Below are 26081 nucleotides of genomic sequence, written 5' to 3'. Positions count from 1 at the left end.
ATAAAAGCTATAAAAGCTATAAAAGGTATAAAAGGCAAGTAAACAGCACTGGGTGTGGGGGGAGTCCACACTCCACCAACACGCACACATGAACATCAAACATTCTAAATATACAGAACATTGCTTTTACATACTAAACCCGAGTATGCCTATACAATCAGAAAAGGTAACAAACAATCCTCTAAGTTCCATAACATAACAGTCTCCATTTACCATTCCTTTTGAACAATACGTCTCGCTTTAAGTTGTAAAGCAACTCGGTCTTCAGGCCTTATGTATCCCATTCTTCCCGGATCGAAGAAAAGCATATCCATCTCCTTTTCAAGGCCAATGAGGCCTGGGTCAAAAGGCATGTCCAGGTCAGCAGGGGGCGTAACAGCAAAAGCCTTCGATGGCTGTAGCAGCAGAGGGGCTGATGGCATAGCAGTCAGATCAGTAAATGAGCCCGCAGCTCCCTCACTGTCTGGCAAACCACACATTTCTGACTGTGGTCCCACACGGCTCTTTAAGGCCTCAGAGACTGCTCACCAGGTGCCGAGCAATCCCACTGCAACCTTGCCATTTTTAGTTGCAGAGTCCCACACCTTGACCTCAACTTGGTCCCATATTTCAGGCTCATAAACTGTCCAATTGTTAATAAGGAGAATAAGCTGTAAGGTTACCAGGACAGTCTTTGTTTCTAAGGACATATGATTCCCCATAATGTGCAACTGCTTACCAGCGAGAGGCAGTTGTGTGCACAGGTCCGCTTCTCTCAGCTCGAGCTTCTCTTCAGCTCCAGTGCACCTATTTCCAGCAACTTTCTGCACGAGCTTCTCTGAGCAGTTTGCTGAGTTTGGCGGAACCTATCTTCATGAGGCAATCAAAGTGCCTGTTCTAGTCCTGGTCTCCATTCTGTCAGCCTGTTCCTCTTCACTTCTTTTTCCTGCTTCTTTATTGATGACATGACTTCATCGTGTTGCCTTTTTTTTTTTTTTTTCTTTATCTTGAGGGCAGGCTCCCCTCTTATACCCTTCTCCCCACAGCAGTTCTTTTCAAAACAACTTTTCATTGGTCGGACAACTTTGAATATAACAACAACAGCAAACACCCAGAAACTTCCATGCCGTAATGGCTGGAGAACAAGAAACCCCAGACTGCATGGAGTCTCCTGAATCACCCTTCTTTGTTCCCTCTAAACTCTTTTATATTCCTGATGGCCTCATCATTAAGAGTCTAATGTTATCTCAACCATGGGGCTTTCCAACCCCCATGGCCACATTCCCAAATCTCCACCTTCTTTATTAATCGTCCCTAGAAACAAAGACTGTCCTGGTAACCTTACAGCTTACTCTCCTTATTAACAATTGGACAGTTTATGAGCCTGAAATATGGGACCAAATTGAGGTCAAGATGTGGGACTCTGCAACTAAAAATGGCAAGGTTGCAGTGGGATTGCTCGGCACCTGGCGAGCAGTCTCTGAGGCCTTAAAGAGCCGTGTGGGACCACAGTCAGAAATGTGTGGTTTGCCAGACAGTGAGGGAGCTGCGGGCTCATTTACTGATCTGACTGCTATGCCATCAGCCCCTCTGCTGCTACAGCCATCGAAGGCTTTTGCTGTTACGCCCCCTGCTGACCTGGACATGCCTTCCAGCCACTGGGGACTTCACCTGACTGACGTTTTTTCAAATATGATGGAGAGTGGCTTGGCAACTACATCAACCAATTCCATCAGGACCCTGGGATGCATGTAATCAGGGCCCACAGACTTGTACTTGTTAAGTTGCATCAGGAGGTTCCAAACTTGCTCTTCGCTTATGATGGGAGGGACTCTGCTCCCCCAGTCCCTGCCTAGAGGTCCAGGGACTCAAGAGATGTGGGAAGCCTGACCACCAGTGAAGACCAAGGTAAAGAAGTTAAGTACCTCTGCCTTCTCCACATCTGTTGTTACCTGTTCTCCTTCATTTGTCAGAGGCGATACACTCTCCTTGGTCTTTCTTTTGTGGTCAATGTACCTGTAGAACCCCTTCTTGGTATTCTTTGCATCCCTCATCAAGTTTAGTTCTGTCAGTGCCTTGGCTTTCCTGATCTTAACCCTGCACACTCGCATAGCATTTCTGTACTCTTCCCAGGGCACATGGCCCTGTTTCCACCGTCTGTGCATTTCCTTCTTTTGCTCAAGTTTAACCAGTAGGTCCTTGTTCAACCATGCCAGTTCCTACCTTCCCTGCTTGATTTATTACATTTGGGAATAAAGAGCTCTTGTGCTCTAATGAAAATATCCTTAAAGAGTTGCCAGCTCTGATCATATCCTGTGTCCCCAAGGACCATGTTCCATGGGATCTCATCCACTCCTTTGAACAGTTGGAAGTTGGCTCTTCTGAAGGTCAGGGACCTAACTTTGTTCTTAGCCAAGCCCATATTCCTTGAGATTAGAAACTCAACCAGAGCGTGAATCTTAGGTAATTCCCTATTTTCATCAGTGTTCTGCCCGTCCTACCAAATAAATATTCAAGCTTGCATTTTAGATGTCATTTATATGAACTTTTCCATTGCGTTGTCCACATTCATGCTTTTGCCATAAAAACAACTGAAATGGTAGCCCAAGAGGTCAATTACACAAAAATGTCTGAAAAAAACTTTCTTAAACCTTCTGGTTTCACATAACTGATAAACTTCTTGTTACACCCACCTAAAAAATGAAGACTTTCTCATGTCATATTGATCAAATATATTTGCCTAAGAAGAAACACAGGAATTGTTTAGATTTACACTATGACTCATAAGTACATGCAGAGTTGCATTTAGCCATCTGATTTTTAAAATAACTTTTGTTTCTGCCAGTTGTCTTTTACTAATTCTTTAACTTTTGTTGTTAAAACCTTTACACTTTTCCACACATGGAATCATAGAATGGCCTGGGTTGGATGGGATGTTAAAGACCATTGTGGGAATAGAAATGTTGTTTTTGCAGAGTTACATTGTTTAGAAGGAGGGAATGTGGTACTGAGATATGCTTACAGTGATAAGAAAGTTTAGCAGGCGACCTTGTAAAATGCAGACAATCAGACTCCTTAGGACAATTAGGTGAAAATCATGGTGTCAAGTCAAGTCAGATAAGTGAGGAAACATTACCACTTCAAGCAGTAAAAATGTCAAAAGAAATTTGAAATTTAACAGGCCGGCGACTGAAGGCCATGCATTGTTTGTGAAGCATCAGATAGATTGTGAATCTGGATTACCCACTCAGTGGGGAAACAGGGGAGCGTCCTGCCATCAAAAGGTATATAAACTGTGTTTTGGAACTAGTAGATGCGCTCTGTCCTGCTTGTGGGGCGCCCGCCATTGCAATCGCGAATAAATTACTACTTCACTGAGATCCTCGCCTGAGCCTAAGTTATTGGCTACGGAGTGTTTCTCACACCATCAAGTTCCAAGCCCCCCTGACATAGGCAGAAACGCCTCCCACTAGATCAGGTTGATGAAATCCCTACCCACCCTGGCCTTGTGCACATCCACAGCTTCTCTGAGCAACCTGTTCCAGTGCCTCACCACCCTCTGAGTAAAGAATTTCCTCTGAATATCTAATCTAAACCTACCTTCTTCTAGTTTAAACCTTTGCACCTTGTCCTATCACTACACTCTTTGATAAAGGGAGTCTTTCCTGTAGGCCCTCTTTAGGTACTGGAAGGCCACTATAAGGTTGCCCCAGAGCCTTCTCTCCTTTAGGCTGAACAACCCCAGCTCTTTCAGCCTGTCTTCGTAGGAATCTTAGAATAATTAAGGTTTGAAGAGACCTTCAAGATCTGGTCCAACCATCATCCTACTACCAATGTCACCCACTAAACCATGTCCGTAAGCACCAGGTGCAACCTTTCCTTAAACACTCTCAGGGATTGTGATGCCATCACTTCCCTGGGAAACCCGTTCCAATGCCTGACTACTCTTTCTGAGAAGATATGTCTCCTAATTTCTAACTTAAACCTCCCTTGGCGCAACTTGAAGCCATTTCCTCTGGTCCTATCATGAGTTACCTGTGAGAAGAGGCTGACCCCGAGCTCCCCACACCTGCCTTTCAGGCAGTTGTAGAGAGCAATGAGGCCTCCCCTGAGCCTTCTCTTCTCCAAAATAAACAACCCCAGTTCCCTCAGCTGCTCTGCACAGGACTTGTGTTCCAGGCCCCTCATCAGCTTCATAGCCCTTCTCTGGACATGTACCAGGATCTCAATGTACTTTTTTACTGAGGGGCCCAAAGCTGTACACAGTACTCAGGGTGCAGCCTCACCAGAGCTAAGTACAAAAGGTGGAAATAATAGCTTTGACTCGAGCATTGGAACTATCCAAAGGCAAGAAAATTAACATCTGGATAGACTCCAAATACGCTTTTGGGGTAGTCCATGATCATGGGGCTGTATGGAAGGAGAGAGGACTCTTATCTACTCAAGGGAAACATATAAAGCACACTGAAGAGATTCTAAAGCTCCTAGAAGCAGTACAGCTACCTGCAAAGACGGCTATAATATATTGCAAAGCTCACCAAAAGGGAAATACCGCTCAGGAATTGGGCAATGCTATCACAGACCGGGAGGCCTAAAGAGTGGCTGAAAAAAATGACTTAGGAATACAGTCCTTGGTCCCAGATGGTAAGGTACATATTGATTGTGAACCCAGGTATTCCAAAGAAGATCAGAAATTAATTGAAAATCTAGGGGGAAAAATAGGGCAAGGTAGATGAGCAAAAACACCAGAGGATAAAATAATAATACCTTTTGCATTGTTATGGGCCATAGTTATGGCAGAGCATAGAAAATCCCATTGGGGAACAGAAGCCATATATAGGTATCTGAGCCAGTTGATATTTGCCCGGAATCTGTATACTACCATCAAGCAAGTAACAACAGTGTGAGGTTTGTTTACAGAATAATCCCAAATTGGGGCCTAAAGCCCAGTTTGGGCAAACAGGGAGAGGAAATTATCCAGGACAGCAATGGCAAATTGATTTATCAGAACTCCCATGAAAAGGGAGGTTTCAGTATCTGTTGGTCTTGATGGATACCTTTTCAGGGTGGCTGGGAGCATTCCCTTGCTGAACTAACAAGGCTAAGGAGGTACCCAAGGCATTGTTACAAGAAATAATACCGAGATTTGGTGTTCCTGTGGTAATTTCATCAGATCGAGGATCACACTTTGTTGCAAAGGTCATAAGCATCTGGGAATAGATTGGCAACTACATACCCCACATAACCTTCAATCCAGTGGTCAAGTAGAGAAAATTAACCACCTAATTCAGATATAGATTGCAAAATTAGGACAGGAGGCCCATTTGTCCTGGCCTCAATCATTGCCTTTAGCACTTCTGAGAACCAGGACTAAGTCCAGGACCAAGAAGGGGTCGAGTTCTTTTGAAATAGTGAACAGAAAGCCCTATATCGTACAGTTTGGAATATCAACTCAGACCAGCAGCAAGATATTGAGGGATTACATAATAAGCCTGCAGAAACAACTTTGGGAAGTCAAGAAGCTGGTCCTAGAACTAGGACCTGAGGTCTTGATGGGCCTGTGCACAATATTGAACCTGGTGATTATGTATACGTTAGATCTCTTTCAGATACACTTTTAGAATCAAAATGGGAAGGCCCATTCCAAGTGTATTGACTACTTACACAGCAGTCAAGATTAAAGAACAGACATAATGGATACATCACACCAGAATAAAGAGGGCATCTAGACCACAATGGGAGTCAGCACCTACAGGACCGCTGAAACTCCAAATTCAGCAAAAAGATGGACAATGCTGGGTTTATTCAGCCTACGGTTAGGTCCCACCCTCTCATGGGAAACCAATTATCACTTTAAATTGACACCTATGTGGGTCAATTTGACCAGAGCCAAAGACTGTTGGGTCTGCATGGCCATGCCAAGGGGAGACCTAGAAATACTACTATACAGAGTTATGACCTCAAATTGGACTTTTATCAATAATGCCATAGGTGTCAATATGTGGAAGGCTGGGAAAACGTCTGTTACAATGTAAATAAAATGTGACAAATGACATAAAGGGACCCAGATTTACCCTCCAGCTGGAGGAATATTCCTAGAGGGATGTAAGAATAAGTCAATGGGAACCTGCAGTTTTTCTCCTCAATCTGGAAGTATTAATCTGACCACTATAAATTGTACTATTACAAATCTGCAAGAAGAATCATCCATCCAAACAATATCTAAATTGGAGTTAAAGGTTTTGGATGTAACCCTCAAAGGAATTTACCTTAATCATACAGTTCAGGCAAAGAGTAAGGCCATGAGCACCATATTCATATGCCCAGCCCCTACTGGATTTTGGTGGTTATGTGGGGATGGGTGGGCCTGGAAAATATTGCCCAGATCCTGGAAGGGAACTCATACACTTGGAAGTATAATTTCCCAGCATAAAATTATTAATCAGACTCAGATACCTTGGGGGATCCTACAGAATCCCTGGGTATGAGCTAGGCAAAGTACCAACCCGTTGGTAGAAAGGCATACCTAATTCCATAATTTTGTCTGATGGTTTCTGCCTTGGAAAGGGGTTAGTGAATTAGAAAAGGCAATTGTAAATATTTCTGCCATGAAAGGATGATAGTTCTTGGGGATTTTCAGAACTTTGGGAAAAACTTACTTCTTGGATACCTAATTTTACATGGCTAAAGCAGCTCTCTATTGTAGTCATTATAATTATCATATTAGGATTATTAATATGTTGTATGTTTCAGTGTTTCATATGGATATGTAAACAAACTGTGAACTCATAAGAGGAATGGAAAAAGCATAAGTTGAGACAGAACACTGAAAGTGGCAAGTATTTCACCAAGACCCTCAAAGGGAATGGTGTTATATGGCAAAAGAATTTGCTTAGGATAAAGAAAAGGGGGAACTTGAGACAGGGAACAAGGGAAAGCACGTCAATTTTGCAGGTTTTAGCTAACACAGGGAGTATGTTGTATATCAACCACAATGACAGGACTGCAGTAGGGAGTACAAGGACGGGATGACCCTAAAAGACAAGGGAAGAAAAGACTTCATACACATAGACAATAGAACCAGCAAGAACAGGCTTGGACTGCTGAAGTTTGTAAAAGAAAGGAAGGGTCAAAAGTTTAGCAGCAAGGAAGACTACTGGTGTTCATCAAAAGACCACCAGAGTACACTGGACAACCACCCAAGGACTCTAGCATGCATGCAAATAGGGGCAGGAACCTATGTTAATGATTCTCTGGATACCTAATGAATATGCAAGAGACTTACAGAGGGGGGGTGAAAGGAATATGTATATATGCTATTAATATAAGCACCTTGGGAGTAACCCTTGGTGTGCATACCAGGAGGAGTGATCTCCCTAGCACCCAGCTGCCATAAACATGCCTGCTTCATAATTCTCCTCAAGTTGTGAAGCTTTATTTCCTTGCCTCGATTAGTCAGGCAGGACTTGCCTTCCACAAACCCACACTGGCTGGGCCTTATCCCCCTGGTTGTCCCACATATGCTGTGTGATTGCATTCAAGATGACCTGTTCCATTACCTTTCCTGGCACCACAGTCAGGCTGACAGGCCTGCAGTTCCCCGGGTCCTCCTTACAACCCTTCTTATAGATGGGCGTCACATTAGCAAATCTCCAGTCACCTGGGACCTCTCTGGTTGACCATGACTGCTGATAGATAACGGAAAGTGGCACAGCAATCACATCCTCCAACTCCCTCAGCACCCTCAGGTGGATCCCATCTGGCCCAATGGACTTGTGACAGTCCAGGTGGAGCAGCTGGTCTCTAACTGTTTCCACCTGAACTGTGGGGTATTCTTCTGCGCCTTGTCCCAGACTTCCAGGTCAGGAGGATGAGTACCCTGAGGATAAGTGAGAAAAATCTCAATAATTTTCTTAGTCAGGATATTCTGTGAAGTTATTTTATTCACAATTGCAATGGCTGGCATCCTGCAAGCATTAGCGCACAGCGAAAGTTTATCATTACCATATATTCCCTATTACCTGACACCGGATTTCTCCCATTTCCTCATTGGCTGAGTACTAGAGGTTCACAACCTATTCAACACAATTCTATACCATATACGTACAATTTAATTTGACCAACTGTTAATTTCTCCTTTTCCTTTTTTTTCTTCTCTCGTGACTAGAGGGCCCATGATTTTTGTTTTTACTCATTTCGTACTGCTCATCCTGTTTTTCTTAGCTATCCTCCTTTTGACAGTGGGACCTTCCCCTTATCTGCTTAACATACTCCCCACTGCTATGCCACGCAAACACTTTTGAATATGCAAGGTTAATGGAATTTTCCCCTGCAAAGACACAACTCTTTCTCACATAAGTGGTCTGGCTAGTAAAGACAGACGCAAAGAAGGTGTTAAGAACCTCAGCCTTTTCCTTACCCTTAGTAGTCATGTTCCCCCCTGCGTCCAATAAAGAATGGAGATTCTCTTTGGCCCTCTTCTTGCCATTAATGTACGTATAAAAACTTTTTGTTACCTTTGACCATAGCAGCCAGGCTGAGCTTGTGCTTGGCTTTGGCCTTCCCGATGTTTTTCTCTGCATATTCTGGCAACTTCCTTGTACTCTCCACAAGCTGCCTGCTCCTTCTTCCACTGGCCATAAAATCTCTTTTTCTCCTGGACACTCATCAAAAGTTCCCTGTTGAGCCATGCCAGTCTTCTTCCCCACCAGCCCATCTGTGGTGTAAATGCCTGAAGTAACTAGGAAAATAAAACTAACATTCACATTTTTAAGGAAAAGGTACAGCATTGAAGAGGTTTTCAGGGTAGGGAATAACTGCATTATCTGAGCGTTTCCTAGGCTCCCAACCTTAGATGCTATCACGCTGGGGAAACTTGGTGTGCTAGCTCTAAGGAACAGCACGGAGCGTAGAGTGGAGTGGAGACACCACGGCTAGGCTCTGTAATCAGATGGGGCCTCGATTGTTCTTGTGCACAAAGCTGCACTTTTTGCCACCCTAAGCCAAAGGCCTGTCATGTTTTGACAAATGCTGTACCCTAGTGTACTTTTTGCTCATTATAATATCATTATAATACCAAAACACACCTCCATCCCAAAAGCTACCCGCCTCCAAGGTGCGACCACCCCTCACTGAGCATGCGCTCTGAATTCCTCGGAGCCTATTACTTTAAACGGAGACGGGAAAACTACACCAATCATAACTAAGATATGCTTGACTAGAGCCACTTAAGCTCCACCTAAAAGATAGAAAATAATATAAATTGGCCCAAGAGAAAGGGGATGTTAGGGAAGATACCACTGTCGGAGATACCATCCCGAGGACAACATCCTTAGGACCTCCTGACTCCTGGGATCAGTCGACAGGCTGAGCCTCTCTTCCCCCCCATTGGGACGCCTTTGGGTGAGATCTGAATACTTGCTTATAAACCTCTATAGTCTTTGATCCTTTTAACGCGTTTGTTTCTAGGCTGCGCGCCTGTAACATCTGTAACACCTGCAACACCTATAACCTCTGTAACACCAGTAACATCTATAACATCTGTAACACCTATAACACCTGTGTATTTTATGCATACTAGCTTGCTTTGCAGACAGTCCCTATCACCGGCAATCCAAAAGAACCTGATTATCTGTTGCTGTAATAAACCATACTTGATTGCATTGTGATAACTCTCATTAAGTGCAACGAGGGTGAGGGTGGTTATCCGTGATAGTTCAGTGTTCTGAATCTAACCAGACCCCCAGGCGGTTAATGCATTTTTGGTGAATGTCCGAACGGACCCCCAGATGGTTAATACGTTTTTGGTGAATGTCTGAACGGACCCCCAGGCCGTTAATGCGTTGATGGTGAATGTCTGACTGGACCCCCAGATGGTTAATGTGTTTTTGGTGAATGTCCGACTGGTTCAGTACCCTGAATCTGACTGGGCCCGTAACGGTTAATCAGCTACACCCCTTAACGCGACACCATCTTACAGCACAGGGTGACAGCCTGCGCCTATACCTTGAAGACTTCCTTTCTTCCTTTCTCAGGAAGAAGGACTTCCTTTCTTCCTGAGAAACATCCAGCCTTTCTGAACCTCTCTGCTCTTCAGGACTGACTCTCAAGGGACCCTCTCTACCAGTGTCATGAACAATTCAAAGTCTGAAACCTCTGGAAGTCCAAGGTAGTAGCTTTACTAACTTCATCAAGAATAGACAGAGGTGCTCTGTCCCCCCTGGTCACCTTCATGGCCCTCTTCTGGACCTGCTCTAAGAGGTCCATGTCTTTCTTACACTGTAGGCCCCAGAGCTAAATGCAGTTCTCCAGGTGAGGTCTCAAGAGAGCAGAGCTGAAGTGGAGAATCACCTCCCTACTGGCTGCACGCGCTTTTGATACAGCCCAGGATACGGTTGGCTTTTTGGGCTGCTAGCGCACATTTCTGGCTATTTTTGTCTAACTTGACGTTATTCCACAGTTACATGATTTCTCTGCTGTAAGGAAAAGCTTTAGGTAAAAACTATTTGGCATTCTTATTGTTCCTGGATATTGGCTGGGCATGAGACCCTCAAGGGATTTCCTAAATTCATCAGTTTTCTGCTTCCAGTCAAGTGCTTTTAAACAAGAATTAAAACAAATACAATCTAGATTAAAAATTTGGCTCTCACCATTGCCCGTTATTATCTTTCAGATAACCTTACCCTGGAATTACCTAACACTGGGTTTTCTGCTTGTGCTGACTCTGGGGCCAGCAGCAGACGTTTACAGCTTCTCTCTGCGACCTCGTCCCAAAACGCAGAGGAATGCCGGTGCCCACAGAGCTGCCAGCCTACAACGGGCTGGCGTTGCACCCCCGTTTCCAAGCGAGGGCAGAAGAAGCAACAGACGAAGGACAAGCCCCGCGGCGCGGCGCGGCGCGGCGCGGCGCTCCCTTCCCTTCCCTTCCCGCCGAGGCAGGCTCCCGTCGCGGCGCGTGACGTCACTCCACAGGAGGCGTCCACCCTGCGCCTTATCGGTGCCTAGGTTTCAGATCACGTGGACGGCGAAGAGCGCGTCTTGTCACGTGCGCGTCACGTGACGCCGTCCCGGGACGATGAGGTCAGTGGATGCGGATCACGTGATCCTTGCCTACGCGCTGTGGGGCTGGGTGCAGATGGCGGACGCTGAGGCTGAGGCGGCTCCGCGGCCCGAGATGCAGCGGCTCGTGGCGGCGCTCCGCAACCGCCTCTGGCAGCTGCAGACGGAGCTCTGCGAGCAGGAGGTGTCGGAGGCTTCCTCCCGGGCCTACTGCCGGGGCTTCTGCCAGGTACGGGGCGCGGCGCGGTCTGCAGGCCGCTCGTGGGGCCGTGGGCCCGGGGGCTCCGCTCGTTTCCCTCGCAGCTGTCGCAGCGCGGTGCCCGTGGCGGCGCGCGCTGCTGCTGCCCGGGGCCGTGCGCGGTGTGTCTGGCGGCGCCCCGCTGCTCCCGGGACCGAGTTGGGCTGGTGGGCCGGGAGAGCGCCGCGGTTGGGCCCTGGCAGCGCTTTGGGCCTGGGCAGCATGTAGAGCCCTCGGGCGGTCCTTGCGAGTAAGCGAGCTCTCTCGGGCAGCTGGGCCACATGGCGTTTTCTCGTTATGAGTTTGCTCAGGATCTAGACCTCAGATTTTCTGCACTTTACCTAGCCTGGCATGAAAACTATCCAGGCTTGGCTGAGCACTGCTGTGGAGCAAGCAGCACTTAATAGCTTATGAAAGCCTGCGTTCAACTTAAATCGCTAAATATGTTTATGGGTTCCGGTGATCTTGCCTGCATTTATTTTTTTTTTAACGTGACTGTGAATAGTGATGTGCAACCATCAGCAATTTCTGAATCAAGCCACTATCTTTAAGGAGAATAATTGCACCAGATTAAAGTATTAGCGATGGAGATGACTTACTCATAAATAAATAATTTAAATGGGCAATTAGTTATTGTTTCTCACACACCATCGTTTACTGTAAGCTCTAAGGTTAAATAATTAAGTTCTGTTAGAGAGCCTTTCCTGTTGAAACTGGAGATATTATGTTCTTAAAAAAAAATCTAGTTTTCCACACCTTAGTTGATACAGCTGTTTGACATCTCTTTCTGAATAGCAAATAGCAAAATCAGATGCTATTTGTGACCAACAGTTTTACTGCTGCATTAGAGAGTGATACTGTTCCATTTTTACATCTATAGGCTGTATACTTTGCCATACTCTTCTTTTGGGAGAATGTTTAGCTTATTGCTTATCGTGCAACAGACAGGCTTGTTAGGTTTTGGAATTCTTGCTTTGCAAACTGCAGAGTGCCGCTTGTACCTACTGCTGTCTCCTCCATGTCATGTATACTTTTAAGACGTCTGACCTTGTATTTACATGGGACTTTTTAAATGTGTTACTTTTTCTTTGTTTCATGTTTTGCTAAAATTATCTTCAATGCTATTTATTACATGAGAGCATTGAAACAAATATTTGGCAAACATAGAGCACAGGCTGTCAAGATGATCAACACATATAGATACCTCGTCACCCAGATTAGATTGACTGGTGCAGATGAAGCTGTACAGACACTTGATCAATGGAATAAAACGATAATACTGGCTTTACAATTAAAAATACCTATAAAAAGTACATTTCTTTACGTCTTTGTACTATTATTGAATGGTAATCTAACTTCAGAACACCATTATAGTATAGATAAAAATGGAAAAGACTTATCCTTGGGTTGTCATCAGTTTTGATTATCATGATTGTACTTGTAAGAGATCCAGAGGAAAATATGAAATTTAGACCTGCCACACTTCAGTGAAGTGTGAATTTGTGATGTCATTGTGCAAACTGCTGTGGGCAGAGTATAATTTTACATCTTGGTTTCTCCTCATAACTGAGGATGCTTGTGGATGTTGTGTGGAGTTCTAATGGTAAAATTTTAAAAATAATCTAAGGTCTTCTCCCTCTAATTGAAACTTAATACAAAGTTAAGTTGAGCTTTTTAACAGCTTTCAGAGTACCATTGATACCATAAGTTTATCATGCTACAGCAGATCTTGCCTAGAAAGAAACTCACTTTCTTTGGTTTAAATATGATCTGGGAATGTAGCTGTGATGAGGGATTGAAAAGAAGTATTTTAGGACAACATGAGATTTTCCATCCTGTGCATACATTTGTGTCATGGTTCTGCAGGGTGCTGTGGAAGTTACTGAGGCTGTCAGAGCACGACACATAAATAGCTTTCTTATGCTTTGAGCTATATGGATACTGTGTTTTGTTACATAGAAATTTGCACTGTCATGTGCTGCTTGCTTTCTGGGAGTGATATTGGATGATTGTTTCCTCGGATACCTGCTTTTTGAGCAGGAGACTAAGGTGTTACTGTTCAGGATAACACAACTAAGAAACTCATGAAGCCTAAGTAGTGGATTGGCTCCACAACTTTACGTATTACAAATGTGATGCATTGTATGTTCAGATTATAAAGAACATCTCTATTGCATGAGCTCCAGAACAGTCAGCTAATGTGAACAGTTTGTGTTTGAGGTTGCTCTGTCACAAATACGAAGAACGGTTATCAGTAAGACAGAGCTTATAGGTAGGATCTGAAAGAATCTCATCTGCACATATGCAGCACCTATTGGCTTTCCAAAATATTTAAAGCTGACATGGTTGAGGACTGTCAATTGTGATCAGGTATGTTTAAGAAGAGGTTGAATTCTTTTTGTTAAACAGATACTTAAAACAGTAACAAGAAGTTAGGCAACTTGGATATGTTTAAATTAGTTCTGAGCAAGAAATTGGATGCTACACAAGAAATGCAGATAAGCAGGTATTCTACCATTTGAGGACATGGGAATCAATGCAGTATTGAAGATGTAGGCTGGTCTGTGAATTTTGCTGTAGCTGGTTACGTGCAGCCCCTGTTTTTCTCACCTCTCTCCAGTTAGATGGACAATTGTCGTTGAAGGAGAGAGCATAAAGTAGCTGTGCATTATTAACTGGACTTGAACTGTTTGAATAATCTCTTTGGATAATAAAATCAGGCTGCAAGGCAGTACCTGCTCTTAAAATTGTTACTTGACTATTTGTTAAGCAAGTGTGTATAGTAAATATTTGACAAGTTAAAACTTTTCCAATTCAATCTTGTGTGTGTGCTGCTGGGAAGAGTCCCCAGTGGACTACTAAAATTTCTATTATCTGTGAAATGACAGAAGAACTTGTAAGGGCTGCTGTGATATAATTACTGCATTTTCCTTACTTATCAGTACACTAATAATAATGTTCAAAACTACGTGTCTTTGAATTTCAAACTATTTAGTAAGTCTTTTACCTTGAATATGACTTGATTAATGCTGGTTTCAGTGTATATCTATTCAGGGAGAGCTTTCTGGTAATTGGCTACTCAACTGCTAATTCTAGCTGATAAAGAGAAGATTGCAATTAAGGAAATGTACAGTGTGTTCTAGCAAAAAATATGTAATTTTTTTGGAAACATTCTACCCAATTTTATTGTCTGCATATGATCTAAATGTCTATCACAACTTTCAAGTACTAAATTGAGTATTCTTTTAATGGATGTATTTTTAGGAAAGTGCAGAGATTGCTATGTTCTATCTCTGCAGTCACTATGATAGGCTTGCTATTGGGTTTACTAAATAGATGATTTTACGATAGCCATCAACTACTTGAGTATACTAAGGGATCATAGCTTGACTGCCTTTGTAATTTAATGCTTTATATATGTTTATATAACTTGTCATGTTACTAAATCCTTTACAAGTTTGTTAGTGAAGCACTTAGACTAGTAACAAACTACTAGTAGTTTGTTGCTTCTGTTAGTGAGCTTTATGCGGTGTTTAAGGATGGTTTCTGTAAACTTCCAGTCCTCCAACCCCCCACTTCTTTAAAATTTTTACTAATGTGGGTTTGGATAGTTTATACTTTTTATTCATTTAGGAGTTATATTACTGAATTCCAAGAGATTAATCTGCAAAACAGTCCTGATTTTTTTTTTTAAATTACTATCTAGTAATCATTGACTTTTTCATTAAAGATCACACATGGTTGTCCCAGTCACGTGGATGCCTGTGATTATTTTTTCTACCCTAGGACTAGTGCTGCATAGTTAGATCACTGACAGGCATTGGATAGTTTTTTTTTTAAAAAAAAAAAAAAAAAAAAAAAAGGCATGTAGCCAGCTGCTTATTTCTTGCTGCTTTGAAAGCAGTGGAGTACTCTGAACTTTTTCCATACAGTCTTGGCCCTAAGACTTACAAAAATAGTCTTTTTGCCTTTTTTTCTGCATTGCAGCTAGCCTTAATTTGCACCTTGTTTGAGTTAGGAAGGGTACAAGGTAAAAGATGAATTGTAATTGGTAAGAACATGAGCTAAATAGTCTGGAGTTAAAGGGTGGCATGCCTACAGGGAAAGGATGTTACTTGTGAAGCAGGCTATTAGTAGAGCTTTGCTGTCCTTGGTCCAGTGCAATGCCTGCTCTCAATATTACTTTATAACTGGTAAGAAAATAGCATGGTGGTGATCGAAATTTTAAAAAGATGGGGAAGTATCATCCCTCTGCTAATTTTTTTTAAGTTTGATTTTCTTGAAAATGGCTGGATTTCAGTTTGCTTATTCAAATATGCCTGGGTAGGGTAGTATTGCTATGGTCAAGTACTAAAATCAAGGATAGTCTTGTATTTGGAAAATGACTGTAACAGTATGATCTAGATTCCATATTTCTCTTCTAATACCTTCATGTTTGCTGTAAGAGTAATATATGTATCCTTAAAATGGTACATCTGAGGTCATGTTTTTAATTGCCTGTTTTCTTCTGGATTCTCATTAGTAATAAACAAGTAATGTAGTAGTAATAGTGAGTAGTTTACTACTCAGTAGTAAACAAGTAATAAACAAGTGTTCCAGATGTAGTTCTGTCTTCATGGCAGTTGTACAAAAGAAGCCCTCCTTTGCAGTATAAACTTCTCAGTTCTAAGTTCTTCCATTGTCTATTGTCGATTGCATATTGATGTTTGTATTTTAAATAAGTTTATTATGAGAACTTTTAATGATAACTCATTTTCTTTCAGACACTACTTCAGTATGCTGGCAGTCGGGGTGCATCGGAACACGTTTTACCTTTTTTGGAAGTATATCGAATCTCCATCCAAAGCTTTGCTAATGCACGACCTTACTTGACCACAGAATGTGAAGATGTTCTTTTGGTACTTGGCAGGCTAGTGCTGTAAGTGTTAAGTTGGTACACTAATGCTTTAAAAAAAACTATATAACAGAACTGTACTTTACAAATGAATGGGCAAGTTGATAAAATATGGAATAATACTTAATTTGACAACTGTGTTTAAGATTTATTGTCTAGTAAATATCTTTAGTATTTTTAATCATTCTACAAAACTGTACCCAAGCATCTTGTAAACTAACCTGAACAAGTGGTAAGGCTTTGTTCTTCTGTACTTGGATAAATATGATGGCATTGGAAAGACTCTGTCCCATTGTAAATGTTCTGAAAATTACTTTTTTAATAGAAAAGGCTTAGTCTAGTCCAATAAACAGAAGTTTTAATGTTAGAGTTTCATGCGTGTATTAATAAATTATAAACCTATATTGCTTGCTCTGCAGTTGCTTCCTGTGTGTGTCCTCTCACCTGTAATGCAAAGTAGTTCTGAGCAGGTCCCTTTCTGAAAACAGTAAGCTGTTTTGTATTTATGATAGACTAAGTTGGACATGTGGGCTGTTGCTGTGGGATAGCCAAATGTAATTTAACCTGAGTTCTCTGAGTGTCTGTAGACAGATGATTTAAAGCAGAATGATTCTTGGATCAAAGAGGAGAACTGTTTTACTTTCTTTTTTGCAGTCCATCAGCAGAGTTGGGGTATCTTGTACTTCCTCATAGCTCGTTTTAAATGTAGAGATGCTATTCGTGATTGTAAATAGTGTAGCATAAGGTCGTTCAAAAATCATCAGTTACAGCCCTTAGCCTTGTCAGACCTTCCTTGGTAAGATTTCATTCAAAGGCAGGAAGGTGAAGACGCAGAGCCTTGACTATAATGATAATAGCATAAGAGTAATTCTGTCAGTCTTTCAGTGAGTTAATTTTTCTCTTATCAGTAGCTGGTCTGCTTTGTGATTTGAAGTCCAGTGTTCTTTTTGAGAAGGAGTTTGCAATGAACTCCTTGATCATACACTTGTTTTGTAATATACTAACTTCATTTATGTCAGTATTTCATAACCAGGTATTTTCATATAATGCCTAGATCTTTTTATTATTTTTTTTTGGAGTTAAGAGAAGATGTGAACTAGGAGTGATTTGTTATTTGTGATTTTTATTTTTTATTTTTTTTCCTTCTGCCAATGAGAGAAAATGCATGAAATCAGAAAAAAATGGGATCTGGAGGCTTAAGCTGCCAAATCACTTGGCTGGTACCCAATACGCATTTTTTGCAAAATACCTTGGTTGTTTTTGCAGACTGTCCCTTTATAGATCGTGTTCTTATCTTATTGTATTATTATTAATTAGCTTGTGTATTCTTTTGGTTCCAATTCTAATTTCAAAAGTTTGTCTTTTGCTATCTCTGTACATAGAGTAATTCATGCCGGAGTAGTTTCTACGTGGTGTTTGTGTGTTTGTTTGGTTTTTTTTTGGGGGGGGGAGGAGGAAGGTGGTATGTGGCAGGAGTCCTAGTTCTGTGTCAGAACTGCTTAACAAAATTGCTTTTCTCTCATTGAGGAAAAGTCAGAACATTCTGCTTCTGCTGACATGGTTTCTTCCATCTTCCAGTGTAAGGTACTTGTTTATTGCGGCTTGTATATTGTGGTGGAAGAGAGTAGAGGCTGGAATTGTCCATGTTGTTGCTGTGATTATACTTGAGAGGAATCAAAAGAAACTCAATGAGCGAGATCACAGCTGGGTATGCCATTTACCTTGTTTTGAGCTCTCCTGTGGCATTTTTTTAATATAAATTTCTAAGGGAGTGAGAGAGAAGGTAGAGCAGATTAAAGACAAAAAATTAAGTTCCATGGAGGAGGAAGAATATTAACTAGTTAGGGATGTGAAAGCGTATTGTTCTGATCTAAGTAGGAGTTCTGGGAAGCAATTGGGATTAATCTCAGCTGTCACACACATTCTTTTCAGACTTGAACCCTGATAAGAAATAATACAAGTAAGCTTCCCATTTTAAAACAGTGCTCTACTTACTATTGAAATCTTCCTTCTATTCCAACATCCCTCCTGGGTGAGGGAAAGGAACATCTTCCTCCTGGCATCCTTTTCAGCTGGGTGAGTCAGCAGTGGCAAAACTCAGTATACTGTGGCTTTCTGTGCCACTTGACCAGCTCAGCTTTGTGTTCATAGTAAGTGATGGGGGGCTTCTATGTAATGTAGAAGCTATGCCCCCCATAAGAAAAACGATGCTGATGAAGTGTGAGAACTTCTTGGTCTATTGTCTAACCTTGGGATACACAAGGAAAGCTTGGAGTGGTGACTGCTCTTGTGATTTGCAGATGCGTTAAAGAATTGAGAAGGAATGTTTTTGGTCATGGCTGTGAAGGAACTTGGCTCAAATATAACTCAGACTGCTTGTTTCCACTGCTGTAAAGAACAACATGTCTCTGCCCCTAACGTTCTCAAACACTGTAGCATACTCTACTGTTTTTTCATGATGGCTGTGAAGGCACTGGTTTGAAAGGGAGTTTACCATTTCCTCATCTTCAAAAAGGTGTTTTATATTTTTTTCTGTGCTCGAAGTAGTGAAATGGGAGTTGATTAGACCAGTGAGTTTAATACACATTGCTCCCAGAAGGAAAGTCTTTGCTTCTCATAATACCTCCATGAGGAATCACATATGATATTCATATCTTTGTATATTTAACAGAGCATTTGTAATAAACTGTTGTAATCAAACTAATTAACTCAAATTTATCACTCTGCTCTCTATCATTAAGAGTTAATTAAGCTCTCAACAAATGCAGGATAGCTTCTGGCTACAGGTGAACTAGTACTGCTGATAATCTGATGTATAATTAGTCATCTTTTTAACTCTAAGCAGCTTGAGATAAGAGAAGTTTTCTAATACAATTTAAAGATGAACACAATTTTGAAAGCTTCCAAAGTATTTTTTTTAATTTATCTTTAAATTCTTTAAATTTAAATAAATGGATGAGGTATAAAAGTGGTTACAGAATAATTGTTTACATATAATGTGTTTTGTTTTTTTTTTTTCCTAGTAAAAATACTAGGAATAGTATACAGAATAAAGAAAATGAAATCAAGGAGAGTTTTGACTTAAAAGATATTCTGAAGTTGAATGTTAGAGACGGATGCTTTGTTAATACCAGAAACATTCAGGCACACATTAATGTTTATTTGCAATAATTATGATTAAAATTTGGAATTAATTTACATGTAGGTAGATAACTGTGGTGGTGCTCGCAGAGTAGGGTAGAAAGGTTTGACTTCATGAAGTGATCCTGGTATTTTGATTTGTGGTCTTAGTTATGATACCTTAATTCCATTGAGATGCATGTAGTGTGTTTACATGGCAGGGTTTTGGTGGCGGGGGGCTGCAGGGGTAACTTCTGTGAGAAGAATTCGGAAGCTGCCCCGTGGTAGATGGAGGCTAGTTTCCACTGGCTCCAATGGGTCCCTGTCTCCGCAGCTGGCCAGAGCTGAGTCAATAAGTGATGTTGTTTGCACCTCTGGGACAGCATATTTAAGAAGGAGAAAAAAACTGCTGCGCAGCAGCGAGGGGAGTTAGAAACAGCCCTGTAGACATCAAGGTCAGTGGAGATGCCCCTGGTGGAGCAGGCTGCCCCCTACAGCCCATCAGTCCCACATTGGAGTAGATCTCCATGCTGCAGCCCGTGGAGCAGGTGGATGTGGCCTGTGGAGGACCACTGCCAGAGCAGATTCCGGGCCGGATCTGTAGCCTGTGGAGAGGGGACCATGCCAGGAGCAGATGACTTAGCAGGAGTTGCTGCCCATGGGGGACCTATGTTGGAGCAGTTTGCTCCTGATGGATGGACCCACATCTTGTGCAGTTCTTGAAGAGCTGCTGCCTGTGGGAAGCCCCTGCAGGATCAGTTCAGGAAGGACAGCATCCTGTGAGAGGTATCCCATGTGGAGCAGGAGCAGAGTGACTGAGAAGGAGCAGCGGAGATGTGCTGTAGAATGACCACAACCTCCACTCCCTGTTCCCCTGTGCTGCTCGAGCGGAGAAGGTTGAAGAGGGTGGATGGGTAGAAAGTGTTTCTAGTTTCTTTCCTTTGTTTCTCACTTCCCTAGCTTGCTAGTAATAGGCAATAAATTTTACAAATCTCCCTTCTCTGAGTCTGTTTTGCCCATCACAATAATTGTTGAGCAATCTTCCTGTCCTTATCTCAACCCTTGAGCCTTTTGCGTAGTATTTTCTCCCTCTTTCCGTTTGAGGAGGGGGAATGAGAAAGTAGTTGCCAAGGAGCTTGGCTGCCCACCTAAGTAAAATCTCCACAGTGCGTCACAGTAAAGATAGATACAGGATTTGGGGGAGAGAAGTGCACACTGAAGTACTGTATAACAAAAACCCTTTTTTACATTATTGGTTAGAAAACACGAAGTTGAGGAGAACCCCCAAACCCTTGTTCTTTAAAAACGCAAAGGAAAAAGAAGGTATTTAACCTTTGGTAACAAGATGATACCATGCCTTTGAATTGTAGAGTAATGTTAGCTCAAAAGAATGATGCTAGGTTCTTTCTAAAGCCAAAGCTGTTTTGTTCAGTAGCAGTTGATTTCTTCTTTGGGAAGAATGGATGAGAACACAGAAGAGGAGTTACCAAAAGGATTACTCTGAATGGCCATTCCTCACTCTTGCCACTAAGGAAGGCTGAATGGTCTCTTTCCAGTTGAATGAGTCAGTTTTTCTAACACAATATTAAGACAATCAACTTGATTTTCTTGGGGGGGGGGGGAACAGAAATCTGTAATCAGAATATTCTGGACATTCTTGTGGTTCAGCTGTAAGCTGTTATATGTGGTAGTTGTACTCCTAGAGCTTCAGATTTCTCATGGAGTCACTTTTTTGCATATGTTAAGATAGAGTTCTAAAATAGAGCTCTTGTGAGGCTTGCTATTACTGTTTTTGACACTCAAGTAACAGCAACCTGGGTGTAACTGTCTGGACTGGTGAATGAACTCTTATTGCCAGGCTTGAGTACAGTGGAAAAGTAAGTCCCAATTATTTCATAATATTGAGACAAATGACCTTTAGAATACCTGGCAGTTCTGTTACCCACTTTTTCTTGGGCATGGAAATGACAGGGATTTTAGAGTCTGATTATTTGAATAATGACTGAATGGCCGTGGGGAAGGCTATTCTTTTTTTCTGCCTGTCTGAAAGTGTTTAGAACTTTTTGCAGGTTTAAACTATTATTTAAAGGAACAGTACTGGGGAACTGTGAAAGCAAGCTTCTGAAATGTAAAAAAGGTAAACAAGATGGTAATTAAGTATTTTTGCATTTGATTTTGTTTACCTTATATCATAGAATCAGAATGTCTTGGGTTGGAAGGGACCTTAAAGATCTTCTAACTCCAACCACCCTGCCATGGGCAGGGATGCCACACACTAGATCAAGTTGCCCAGGGCCTCATCTAACCTGGCTTTGAACACCTCCAGGGATGGGGCAGCCTGTTCCAGTGCCTCACCACCCTCTGAGTGAAGAATTTTCTCCTAACATCTAATCTAAATCTTCCCTCTTTTAGTTTAAAACCATTCCCCCTTGTCCTGTCATTATCTGACTAGGCAAGGAGTTGCTCTCCATCTTTTTTTGTAAGTCCCCCTTTAAGTATTGAAATGCTGCATTAAGGTCACCCCAGAGCCTTCTCTTCTTCAGGCTGAACAGCCACAGCTCTCTCAGCCTTTTTTCGTAGAAGAGGTGCTCCAGCCCTCTGATCATCTTTGTAGCCCTCTTCTGGACCTGCTCTAACAGCCCCACATCCTTCTTGTGCTGGTGGCCCTAGACTTGGCTGCGGTAGTCCAAGTGGGGCCTCACAAGGGCAGAGTAGAGGAGGACAATCACCTCCCTCCACCTGCTGGCCATTCCTCTTTTGATGCAGCCTAGAAGGCCAACTGCCTTCTGGGCTGCAAGTGTGCACTGCTGGCTCAAGTCGAGCTTTTTGTCCACTAGAAATCCCAAGTCTTTCTCTGCTGAGCAGCTCTCAATGAGTTTTTCTCCCATTCTGTACTCATGTCTGGGATTTCCCTGACCCAGGTGCAGCACCTTGCACTTTGACTTGTTGAACCTCATTAGGTCCATATGCACCCACTTCTCAAGCTTGTCCAGGTTATATGACTGTAGAATGTGGCTGAAAGCTGCGAAGGTATAACATTTTGCAAGTAACTCTTTAATGTCTTTGTCAAAAGTCAGAGGAGAGGGGGAAAGTCATTGGTTTTGGGTAGTAACCATTTTTGAACTCATGTTTGCTTTGTGAACATCTCTACCTTTTCCCCTTCCTGAAGCTGAGCTCTTACGTATGTGGGAAGAATGAATGTGTTGTACTGTTATGTCTTATATGTCATATTTATTATTTGGGACTGGAGGTTTTGAACCAGAATTAGCGTGAGTTGGAACTATTTTACAATGCAGGTGTACCTTAGAAGTTATTCAGTGTATTTGTTATATTTGGAGTCTTAGATTGGTTTTATTTCTTAATGTTGCCATGAGTTGCAAGAACACTTTAGCTGTGTGTCCATCTTGTGGTATCTCTACACATAGTGTCATAGTTGATGCACTTAGTTTGAATAGGTCAAAGTGTTCTGTATGGCAGCTGGTTTTTGGGTATTTCATATGCCCAGTACAAGGTTAGATTACTCCCCCGCCCATTCATGAACAGTATAGGCAATAGTCTTCCCATTGCTTTCCCACCTAAAAAAGTGATCAGTGTTCTCAATGACATTCCCCTGAAATGAGGAGGATATACTAAATGCAAAGTTGTTTCTCTTTTGTTTCTTAAAAGGGATAGCATTAGCCTGATGGTTTAAATGAAAGAATGTTAAGTAGATCTCACTTCCTCCTTTTTCTGTTTTTGGAAGAGCAGAAATAGTACAACAATCCTGAGCTATATTGAACAGACATTATTTGGTTATAAGACTAGAAGTTATCCTATCCTAGCGAGACTGTGCACGGTAAAAAGGAGTACTCTTTACTATGGCACCTAATGCCTGATTCTGAGGTTGTTGCTGACTTAACTGATTTGTGCAGTCAAAAATATTTGCTGCTGTCACTTCTTATCTGAATGTCAAGTAACGTGTGCCACAAATGTTATTTATCATAAAAACAGAATTTGTTTGGGTAGCTTGCTTACTTGCCTCTTACTTTTTCAGGAGTTGTTTTGAGCTACTGCTTTCAATTCCTGAAAGTGAATTGCCACACGAGGTGTGGCTAGGATTCCATCAGTCTATACAGGTAAGTGTTCTAGATTTTTTTTCTATTTTATGTGTGTATGTATATGTATTTATGTATTTATTAGGTTTTTAGATCCATATTCAATCTTTATTCAAGTTTAGTATCAAATATTTTAAGAAGAAACACATACAGCACACTTATCTATGTTGATCCCGTTAAGCATGCAATCTGAGATGTATGTGGAAGTGTCCTTTGAAACTGAATGAATAGCTGACTACAATGAAATTTTTGGCAGGTGCTGACTCTGAGCCCAGTTGCCAGCTGATACACTGAAAAGTTCCAGTCCGGGAGCAGTAGTTAACGGGTGCCACAGAGACACTACTGGGGTGACTGATGAGGCTGTATGAGGCTGTACATACATATATGTTGACTGATTAAGAGTCACCATGTGCAACATGAAAGGAGGTTCACTGAGATGATTGCCTGAGTTGACTGAAGTGACTGACTGCATTGATCTTCATACTTCAGTTAGAAATAAAAATCAAAGGGCTTTCTGAGATGGCCACTATTATCCTCAGTTGTTAGTGGACTTACACATGATAACATCATAGACAGTAAGACCTGAAACAAGGAAAGCTGTGAATTTTTAGGTCTGTGTTTTTAATAAAATCAGCTACTGTTTTGATGCTTCTCTTCTGCCACTTCCCCTGAATTCCACCTGTTCTACATTGTGCCTTTCTTGACAGCAAAAATCTAAATGGACAGTCTATTTGCAACAACAATATTAGCAGCCTTGGGCTGACTAGCAAATTTGTAACTACACAGCAGCAACTACAGCAAGAGAAGCATAGTAAATCTTGATTTGTTTAATGGTTTTTATGAGAGTACTAGATGGAGTAATGTAACAGCTCTGGAGTACTGTTCTGAAGACTAAAGACTCACAAAAGCCTTTTGTGAAGATCTGAGTAGTAAGTTAGTGTCCATACCTGATGTGAGATTAACATATTAGGATGTATCTGTAATTCAAGTGATTCTCAGTAATGTGTCTTCTAAGGTGGTGGTGAAACAAGCTAATTACTGTTCCTACACTGGAATGAAGATAGTTACAGTAGACGATGTAGGAGGAAGAGATGTTTTCAAGGCTTCGGTCTGAAAGTACTTAAGTGTCTGCAAGGACTTCAGCTCCTTATGGAGCTGAAAGATAGAAATCATAGAATGGCTTGGCTTGGAAGAAACCTCAAAGATCATCTAGTCCCAACCCCCCTGCCACGGGCAGGGATGCCACACACTAGATCAAGTTGCCCAGGGCCTTGTCCAACCTGGTCTTGAACGCCTCCAAGGATGGGGATCCATAGCTTCTCTAGGCAACCTGTTCCAGTGATGTATTAAGGCCTTCACCTTACAGTGAAGAATTTTCTCCTAACATCTAATCTAAATCTTCCCTCTTTTAGTTTAAAACCATTCCCCCTTGTCCTGTCATTATCTGACTAGGCAAGGAGTTGCTCTCCATCTTTTTTTGTAAGTCCCCCTTTAAGTATTGAAATGCTGCATTAAGGTCACCCCAGAGCCTTCTCTTCTTCAGGCTGAACAGCCACAGCTCTCTCAGCCTTTTTTCGTAGAAGAGGTGCTCCAGCCCTCTGATCATCTTTGTAGCCCTCCTCTGGACCTGCTCTAACAGCCCCACATCCTTCTTGTGCTGGTGGCCCTAGACTTGGCTGCGGTAGTCCAAGTGGGGCCTCACAAGGGCAGAGTAGAGGAGGACAATCACCTCCCTCCACCTGCTGGCCATTCCTCTTTTGATGCAGCCTAGAAGGCCAACTGCCTTCTGGGCTGCAAGTGTGCACTGCTGGCTCAAGTCGAGCTTTTTGTCCACTAGAAATCCCAAGTCTTTCTCTGCTGAGCAGCTCTCAATTAGTTCTTCTCATTGCTATGTTTATACCAGCAGGTTCCAGGACCAGGTGTTGCTGCTAGTGTCTATTAATCCTAACTGATGAAATTAGAAGCTAGTATTGTCCATGAATACTTCTTCAGTTGGAAGTGAAATTAAACCTTGAAGCAGTCCTCGTGCAGACCTTATCACAAGACCTCTTGCCCCTATGACTGCATATTTACTTGGTCCTTGTGGCTGGGGTGCTGCTGCAGTAGTTCTGAAGATGCTGATGTAGAGATTATGAAGGAGCTTCTACTTGATATTTTAACTGCAGTCAGGGAAATCACAGGTGCAGTAACTCTTCAGTAGACTGAAGATGAATAAACCTGTTACTTCAAACTGAGAGAAACAGACTAGTAGAGCTGTGAAGTTTTGCCTGTAGCAGACAGAGGCGGAAGTGATCTGTGACTGGTGACTTTAGGTGTGGACAGAACTCCTTTTCCTGAAGTGCTATGGAATATTTACGGTCATGGCAACATTAAAAATAGTTGGTAGGGGCACAAACATAGTAGTAGAAAGAAGTGTGGTAGGTAGAGTTTAAATCCCAAGGCTTTATCAGTGTTTATTAGCACTCAAAAGAGAAGACACCAATGCTTTAAATTGTGAGATTCTCCTACTGGCTGCTGTAGTTCATAGTGGACACACGTTGCAGCACCCCAAAAGTAATTTTGGAGGTATATCAGTTTATTTTGACAATAGAGTTATGCCATCTGTTATACTTAGTCCATAGTTATTAGCTATGATGTTGCAGAGGATAGGTCTGTTCCCAGTCCATTTGCTTTTGGGGAGGCCATAAATAAGGTTGGT

General features: G+C 42.1%; 1 protein-coding gene across 3 annotated transcripts in view; it reads left to right on the top strand.

Annotated features, from left to right (window-relative positions):
* Nucleotides 1-9270: 9270 nt before the first annotated feature.
* RLF (RLF zinc finger) overlaps nucleotides 9271-26081 on the top strand; it is a 54927-nt gene continuing 38116 nt past the window's right edge. The window contains exons 1-4 of one of the 3 annotated variants that reach the window (XM_084496932.1): nucleotides 9271-9381; nucleotides 10652-11266; nucleotides 16039-16193; nucleotides 23323-23404. In XM_084496932.1, the coding sequence (XP_084353058.1) occupies nucleotides 11054-11266; nucleotides 16039-16193; nucleotides 23323-23404 (450 nt within the window). In that variant the 5' untranslated portion in view covers nucleotides 9271-9381; nucleotides 10652-11053. Of the gene's footprint in view, nucleotides 9382-10651; nucleotides 11267-16038; nucleotides 16194-23322; nucleotides 23405-23639; nucleotides 23995-26081 lie in introns of those variants that run through there. The other 2 variants (XM_084496934.1, XM_084496933.1) reach the window with 2 other exon arrangements.

This window comes from Aythya ferina, assembly GCF_964211825.1.
Source record: "Aythya ferina genome assembly, chromosome: 24".
Taxonomy (NCBI): domain Eukaryota; kingdom Metazoa; phylum Chordata; class Aves; order Anseriformes; family Anatidae; genus Aythya; species Aythya ferina.
Note: the sequence above shows the minus strand (reverse complement) of the source record. Positions and strands in the feature narration are given on the sequence as shown.